Source organism: Eschscholzia californica, unplaced genomic scaffold, assembly GCF_041429995.1.
Source record: "Eschscholzia californica isolate CP2 unplaced genomic scaffold, dmEscCali1.0.p SCAF_5, whole genome shotgun sequence".
Lineage (NCBI taxonomy): Eukaryota > Viridiplantae > Streptophyta > Magnoliopsida > Ranunculales > Papaveraceae > Eschscholzia > Eschscholzia californica.
The window spans coordinates 47,751,630-47,760,333 of NW_028238472.1; the positions used below are offsets into that span (position 1 = coordinate 47,751,630).

The following is an 8,704-nucleotide window of genomic DNA, read 5'->3' on the forward strand; positions in this document are numbered from 1 at the left end:
TTACCTCTTGAACTAGTTTTTGGAGTGAGAGAGACCCAAGACCACCTAATACTGGTATCAGAGCCCAGGTAAGGACAAGTCTCGGCCCAATAACTATTGATGTTAAGAATCAATGTGTGAGAGGGAGATTGTTAGGTTAATCCCACATTGGTTGTGGAAGGGGTGGAAGGGGCAGGGGGTGTGGGAGAAGCGACCCTTAGCTCTTGAACTAGATTTTGGGGTGAGAGAGGCCACCACCCAACAATAGCTACTATGATATTGGAAGACTTTGATTTGATAATGACCTTACAAAATTGGAGCTTATGTGCTCATTGGAGGGCTAGCAAGATTGATGGACACCCTTTGCTAGAGATCTGCAATTGAGAAGTGCTTTTACTTGAGTGTCAATCTATATTTTTAGGTTTTTAATAGTGGTTTAGTGACCAAACTAAAACAATCCTCCAAATAATACTTTGGTTCGATAACACAACCATAATAAGTTTGGTTGAAAAAAATCTACTAATCAAACATTTTAGATTGGTTAGCGATGACCCGGAAATACCAGATACCGAACCAGTGAAGACCCCTATTTTCCTTCGAGAGTTTTGCCCTTGTAAAACACCTAATATTAGAAGGGGTGCTTAAATGGATTGTGAACTTCAAAAAATGCGGTGTCCATATACTTTCTTAGGGGAATTCACGAGTCTTAAGTAACATGAGATGGGCTACCATTGCTACTTTTATGGGCCTTATCAAAGGGCAGGACATAACAAGCCCAACAAAAAACCTAGCTGACTTACAGATCCACCATTCCATTGACTAGTTAATCAAATGACACATATTTTCCTTGAGACAAACTATAGAGATGATAACGAAAAAAATTATATTAAATTCGCAGTTCATACAACTTTAAATGTCAAAAATATATCCCTTGAGAAATAGTTACAAATCTTGTCTCCTAAAAAAACCGACGAAAGTGTTAGTTCCCGCTACTAAGAATTACAAGCAAATGTTGTACTAATAGAAGAAGAACAAGAAGATATCTGCAGATAAACCTAAAACATTATCGTCTCCCAATTTGTTTATCTTCCTCTCAAATCTTCAAATGCAGAATTATTTCTACATTTTTATCCACAGAATCTTTTCCTTCATGAATTGCTAATACCCAACTACCCATAATGTTTCCACTGCTCTTGAAAGAATCAGCAATGTCTTTCGAATCGGTAAATTATTCTACCTTGTATATACAGTTATGACAAACTCGACGAACAAGTAGTCGATGATCTTATATAGTTATATGTATAGAAGAATATAGAAGCCTTACTTGACTTGACTTCTTTCCTCAGCTAATTCCGTATAAGATATCAGAGCCCGAAGAATCATCATCTACGGGTATATTTAAATCGGGTAGCTCGAATGATCTAATCTGAGGCTGAACGTCCCTTTGTCCACTTCGAGGATCGATAGGCGTCGATCCAGGCTTGGGTGCTGATGCAGGTACAGCTACATCTACGGGCTTGGGTGCTTCTGGGTTTGTGAATGTTCCAAACATTAACAGCGAAGGCGGAGTCGTCTCAACAGTTTCATCTCTTCTCTGTGATTGATTGCCAAGTCTGTCCTTCACATCAGGCGAAGAAGTTATACGCTTTGCTGATTGAAGTGTAAAGTCGAGCTGCAAAAAAGGGATTGCGTTACTAAAATATATCTGAGGATCGAGACTAGTCAAAGATCAAACAATTGAGATCTAAAGGAAGATTAACGGAACTACCCAAGGATTAACTAATCAAAATTCAGACACTCAAATCAACATCTCCAAAATTTTGGTAAATAGGAAGTAACAAGGCTCATCTTTATTCTGAACAAGGTCCTTGAGTGTGCAATATACACTAAAAGGCGAGGTGAATGAATACTTGGCATACCTAAGCTCACAACTTGACGACCGAAACTGGCTTATCTAAGCACATAAGTAAACCAAACTTAAAGTTCAGATTTAAATTAAACCCTCACTTAGATGGAATTGGAAGTTTACTAAATACCCTTTTTCTAGAGAAAGCTATTGAGTTAATTCTATCTTCAATGACTTGTGACACGAAAACGGATAAAAGAAAAATTCATCAAATGTAGGTCACCTCTACCACCCCATACAATTCCCTATAAAACGGAAGGTAGGGAATGAGTGAATTGCTTTGTATAACAGAGGGCACTCACCTTCATTTTTTTTAATTGAACATTTTTGGCCCTTAGTTCCTCACAAGCTAATAGTTGAGCTGCCAAGTCCTGTATAACAGGTAAATGTTAAGAAACTCCAAAGATCAGGAATCCTGAAAAATTATTTAGAGTGGAAGCGAAAGAAAATGTTAAGAAGAAATGTCGGCCTTTACCCTCTTCAAACGAATATTTTCTTTGGACACCAAGCTCTCGGATTCTTTGACTTCAGCAAATGTCTGTTAACGTTTAAAAGTACACTTTCTTAGTCAAGTATTCGATTCCATCCGATAAATAGTATTCTTTTTACGTAATCCCGAAGAGAAATTGGTTAGTAGGTCAATGTCTAAGGTGCCATTAAAATCCAACTATACAATCAGATTGTCCTCTTACATGTCTAGTTACACGGGCCGTTGGCGGATGTTTCTGGGCTGTGTCAGGTCATTTACGGGTCCTAGTGGGTCATTTTTAGGCCATCACGGCCCGCTATGAAAAAACACAACTTGACCCTTGTAACATCCCCACAAACCGCACTCGGGATGTTACTAATACTCCAAAGGCTATTGTGGATGAATGCGAATTTAGTGGCAACCACCCACATTGCGTCCTTCGAGACATGAAAGCTAATGATCTCATGACACTCGCAAACCTAAAGGTCATAATTGAAAACTACATGCACCGAAGCCCGAATGTGGGTCCAATACTATCAGAGCCCGATAAATTATAGATGGTCACTTAGTGGTCCCTTGATATAAGCTATAAAATCACCTTTTTTTTAGATCTCTTGTTATTCTGCTCATTTGTACCATGACCCTGCACATACCAACGCAGACATTGTATAACTAAATTGTCCAAAAGATCTTCGAATTTTAATGTAAACAAATAGTACTTGAGAGAAAGAAAATTTCGGTTGTTTACATTCCTCCACTATCTTAGGTGATATTACTTTTTGGCTTTTGGTACAGGAAGAGCACTATTTAGTAAAGGCAGTGCGTTATAAAGGTCAATTTATGTATTTGTTTTTCCTTTACCAAATTAGTTTAAGGAGGGCGTTATAAGGATCACTTAATAAATAGTGCCAAAATAGAAGGACTTAGATAAAAATTAATAATAAATCTAATATTTTATTCACTTGTAGTTTCTCTCACATAAACAACCAAAACCCTAATATCGTCACTACTATCAACATCACCATTAGTATTAAAAAACTTCCAAAGTTTATCATCACTATAGTCTTAGTTTCGAGATTTTAATGATGCCTCAGGATCTCATGGATGAGGAACCACCGTTAATGAAGGAGGCAACCTACATCAAGAAAGAAGATTCCTTCGACCTAAACGAACCCATCAACTTAAACGAAACCATCGAATTAAACAAGGACATCGACTTAAACGAAGTTATCGACTTAAACAAAGACATTTATAATGAAGATACTATGTCTCAGGTAAAGAAGTATCATTTTCTTGTCTTCCTCTATGGTTGAACAAACGTTTTAGGGTTTTAGGTCGTTTTTCTTTTCGTAAAGAATTTTCGGTTGGATCGACTGAAAAAGACAACAAATTTCAGTATGGTCGGTTGAAAAATACAACAAATTTCGGTAGTAACAACTGAAAAAGATGACAAATTTCGGTTGGATCGATTGAAAAAAATAACAAATTTGGGCCGGTCCCGCTGAAAATAGTAATAAATTTCGGTCGAGATGGCTGAAATTAGTCTGTTTTTTCAACCGCTCTGGCCGAATTTTTTATAATTTTCAGTTGGTATTCATGATTTTTATTTATGCCAAGCGAAATTTCTTTTATGAAAATGTCACTTATATATTTTTCGAGTTACATCTTTTTTTGTATTCTTTATTGCAATATTGATACTTGAAATCCTCAAAAGTTACTTTAATTAGTGTTAAAACCCTAAAAATCTATTGAGAAATCAAGCAATAACAAGAATTACAAACTCTCTATGGAGATGAGTGTTGTGTTAGTCATCTAAGGTTTAGGTTTCTATCTCTATATCTATCTTTTAGATAGGATCAAACAGATTTAGGGTTTTTCTCCTTCTCAAGATGTTTATCTCTCTTCTCTCTCTTTGATTTGATCTAAGGTTTTAGGTCGAACATGATTCTCTCTTCTCTCTCGAAGGTTTTTAGCCGGATAGGAGGATACTCTCTTCTCTCTCTTTTGGTCCAAAATAGTTTGATGGGAGGGACCAAAGTATAAATTTGGGATATTTTAATAAAAATGTTTATCCCTCCCTATTCTAAAAAAAGTGATCTCCCTATCTAATGCACTGCCTTTGCTAAAAAATGCTCTTCCTATACCAAAATCCTACTTTTTTTTTCCTTTTAGATGTCCAGATACAATTTATTTTAATTTTTGAATTGTCGGACTCAAAATCAATCCAAATCAACTATTCAGACCGGTAAGACAAACAAGCGAAAAAAAACGAACATTGACATTATGAAATGAGACTTAACAAAGATTTCATATTTGATTTAGAAAGAACAAAACTACCTTTGACCACACCTAAACTTCTTCATGAGTGACGAGTAAAAGACTACCCTAACTAGACAAAAATCTTTTACCTAATAAAAAACCAATAATTGGAGGATTAAGATTGTTTTCATCTAAGTAATAATGGGTCTTCTTTTGTATATGACCCCCCTCCAAATGAAAGAGAAAAATAATGAAGACCCCCAAATTTCTATGGTCAGCTTTCACCGTGTCAAGCGTGAAACAGTCCTCTCTCTCTCTCTCTCTCTCTTTCTCTCTCTCTACATATATATTTTTAATTATAAGAGGAAGCATGAAAGAGTCTTCTTCTTCTTCTTCTCTCTAGTTTGATTTTAGAGAGAGAAAGTAAGAGAATGTGAAACAATTCTAGTATTAAAAATAAAAGTCACCGTACGTCCGGAAAAGCCGCTTACCAACTGGCTGACTTGTAACTAAAAACTAACCATTAGATCTTTTCCTTAACATTATTATTGTGGGATATATGAGCCGTTGAGATTTGTCATGGGCAAAGGATAAGTTAATGTCGACTCTTGTCTTCCCACCAACCTAGAGAGAGACTCACGTGAAGAAAAATAAAGTGCCTCTCTCTCTCTCTAGAAAAAGAAAAGTATGGGCATCTTTTATTCATACAGGGTGCGTGAAGGTAGTAGTGAGTAGTAGCCCTAATAAACAACAACCCCAACCCCATTCCTAAATTCCAAACCAACAATGATAGGAGAATTCTTCGTCAAAAAAAAAAAAAAACAATGATAGGAGAATTCTACTAATTACTAGTAGTACCACAATTATATGTCGTCTCCTCGAGATTTGGGAAAATGTGATTACCCAAAACTGGACGGTGTAAGATTCATAGTACTTGAGTTACTAGTCAACTAGTTGGATCTTTCCACCCAGTTTACAATATAGAAAGAATTAGACCCAAAAGTCAAATTCAAAGGACAGTCAGATCTGAGTCACTGTCTCGGTTTGAGATGAAAGAAGATCCTAGCCATTGAAACAATTTTTGGTGTTTTTTTCGTGTAATTGAGGCGCCTACAGCAATTGTGTATGGCGCCTTTAGAACTTCCTCAAAACAAAAGGTGCCACTCCAACACCACTACTGCCAGACCTAACACCAACTATACTCATTGTAGGACCCACTTATAACTCTCAACCCGCCACACGATGCCACTCCCACCGAAAAAACAGAAGAAACCTAAACTTCACTCCTCTGACCATAATACCCCTCCCACTCTCTCTCTCTCTCTAAAGAGAAAGTGGTTTCATTCTAATAATCCTAAAGTCAAAGGGTATGGTGGTCATTTTTCATACTTCCCTCAACCCTAGGCGAAGAAGATGAATCCGACCACTCAACTGGACAACTTGCGGGTTCTCTCTCATTAATAAACCCGAAAACCCATTTTCGCATTTGACAGATTTGCCCCTGGAATATCAAACCACTAATGACTATTGACCGAGAAAAGAGGGGATAATATAAAGCAGAATTCAGATTCGTACTCCCCAAACAAATAAAAGGGGTACTATTGTCAATTACAATGCTGACCTAAGGAGATTTCCAATAGAAAGAAAAAGGTGGAAGAATGACTGTAAAATAATGACCTAATTGCCCTAGAAAGGATTCTTCAGAGAAATCAGTTTGACTCGTTCATTTCTCAAAAGGATTCGTTTAGAAAACAAATTTGTTCATAGGGCTGTTTTAGTAAAATCGAGGAAAAATACGACTGACTATTACTGAAGAAAAAGAGCAATCCAAGTTTCATCCCCTGCCGCTAGATAAAAGCAAACCCCAAAAATTCAAGAAAGTAATAAACTAATGTTACGAGGGTACTTTCGTCAACCCCATTTAGTCAGCAAAAAATCTCGGTTGCCGGAAATATGACACCGACGAGAAAACACAAAAAACCTAAAATTGAATTTTAAGGTATAAAGAAGTCTTACCTTAGATCTTCCGCCGGATGAGACAGCGGCGGTTTCAAGTGTAACAATCGGTAAACTTGAATCTCCACCACCAGAAGTGGTTGCGCCGCCACCACCACCAACAACAACAACACCATCACAATCAGCGGCGGCGGCGGCAACAGCGGCGCCAGCGCATCCGCTAAGAGAAGTACCACCACCACCACCACTACCACCACCATTCCAAGAAAGAGGTGTAGTAGGACTTGACCGATTCGATGACTCAGCGTTGTTGTTGTTGTTCTTCTTAATAAGAAAAGCCGGGTTATTATTATTATTATCATCTCCGATTTGTATTAATGGTCTTGACCTAGGTAAACGTATACCCCACTCGAATGGAGATGAAACCGGTGGCACAAATATCTTCTTTTCTATTGTTGGTGGTGTCAATCTAGAATGTTTTAATCTTAACAATAATTCAACTACCATTGAATCATCTTTCTTCGCTTGTCTTACCCAAGAATCGGTTTCTTCTTCTTCACCCATATCTCTCTCTCTCTCTTTTCTGTCAGCGACCCAGATGAAATAGAAAGAGAGAGAAGAAAGTGAAATAGATAGAGATAGATAGAGAAGGAAAAAAAGGGGTAGAGAGAGAAAGTGAGTTTGAAGGGGGAGAGAGAGAGAGAGAGAGAGAGAGAGAGAGAGAGAGAGAGAGAGAGAGGAAAATAGTGGCGAATAAAACCAGTTGTTGTAGTTTGTTGGGTGTAAAATTATATTATATATTTTTGTGTACCCGGTTTGTGAGTTTATGTGGCTTCGGATTAGATGCCAACCCTTCTCTCTCTTTCTCTCTCTATCTTCCTCTTCTTCTTCTTATGGGCCAGTCTTAGTTGACACGTTTCACTGTTTAAAATCATTCCCTTTTCTACGTTTTTCGATTTCATAACGTGGGTATTGCTCACCCTCTTTAAAGTACGGGAAGATTTGAACTCTACCGAAGACTTCGATTTGGAATATTAAGTGTGGGTGAATTATACCTTCGTTAGTGAAGGTTAGAATATAAAGTTCTTTTTTGCTCTGACTGAATTAGGGCATTTTATATGTAACGAATGGTGAGTTGTGGAAAGAGTGTGAGCCTCCTGCCACCATTCTTTTTTTCTTTCTCGCACGTGTCTTTTCCACGTAGGATGAATTTCACACGTACGGATATACGATCTATGTGCTTTGTACTTGGTATGATTAAGACTCTTTTGGTAGAGTTGCAAGGAAGGCTCCACCCAAAGACTCCCAACAGATTTCATACCCTAATTACAAAACTATTTAATGGGTTTACAATCAAGTTTTGATGGTTGAATTATTCATATATTCTGTAAATCAACAAGTGTTTAGTAGTTTTTTTTTTCCTCTCGCAAAGAGTCGTCCCTTTGCCGGAATCCGTTTATCTTTCCTTTGTAGTTTGATTTCCCTCCATTAATAGTATCTAGGGAATAATAAATATTTTCTCAATCAGTGAGTGTGTGAGAAGAACCGTTCTTAAGTCGTTCTCATATTTGCGTTTTTTCCTCCAGCGAAAGGTCCTCCCTTCGCCGGAACCCTATTTCTTCGATTGTTGTTTTGTTTTCACCCCATTAATTGTTTCTAGGATCCTCCATAATGAAGTTCGTTTAATTGCAGCGATTATTCTTTGTTGAGAAAGGGGAGCAAATTCTTACTCATTTCTCTCTATCTCTCTATCTACTGTTTCACCGATTTGAGGGTTAGATTATTTTAGATAGGGATTTCAAAATTGGCACTTCTGATGGATTGAATCAAGATATTATGCTTTTATTAGTGCTTTCTATGGTGCAAGTGTGAAACTTCTACGTTAATTCGAAAGGCTTATGATGGATTGAATCAAGATTTTATGCATTTATTAGGGCTTTCTATGGTTGTGACTATGGTGATGGTAGCGTGGTGATGGTGGGCTCTGGGATTCAGTGTTGACAGTTTTTCGGCGGCGGTTTTTCGGTGACAGTTTTCCGGTAACGGTTTTCCGACGACAGCGGTTTTCCGGTGACATCAGTGGTGGTTGTTTTAGTTTTTTTCTTGTTATTTTGTCGACCTTTAGGGTCTTTTCA

General features: G+C 37.5%; 1 protein-coding gene across 1 annotated transcript; it reads right to left on the reverse strand.

Moving 5' to 3' along the window:
- Positions 1-841: 841 nt before the first annotated feature.
- On the reverse strand, positions 842-7,431 carry LOC147539939 (uncharacterized). Its single transcript, XM_086639760.1, has 5 exons — positions 6,630-7,431; positions 2,953-2,997; positions 2,361-2,423; positions 2,188-2,256; positions 842-1,651 (listed from the first exon to the last, which is right to left on the reverse strand). The coding sequence occupies exons 1-5, from the start codon at positions 7,131-7,133 to the stop codon at positions 1,322-1,324; spliced, it is 1,011 nt and encodes a 336-aa protein (XP_086495886.1). The 5' UTR covers positions 7,134-7,431; the 3' UTR covers positions 842-1,321.
- Between the last annotated feature and the right edge of the window lie 1,273 nt (positions 7,432-8,704).

Excerpts from the sequence above, each read along its gene's own strand:
- LOC147539939 (XM_086639760.1), bottom strand. The coding sequence starts at position 7,133 with ATGGGTGAAGAAGAAGAAACCGATTCTTGGGTAAGACAAGCGAAGAAA. Across the intron at positions 2,424-2,952 it reads ACAAGAGATCTAAAAAAAAG|ACATTTGCTGAAGTCAAAGA; the intron begins GTGATTTTATAG and ends AAACGTTAACAG. Across the intron at positions 1,652-2,187 it reads TTCAATTAAAAAAAATGAAG|CTCGACTTTACACTTCAATC; the intron begins GTGAGTGCCCTC and ends CCTTTTTTGCAG.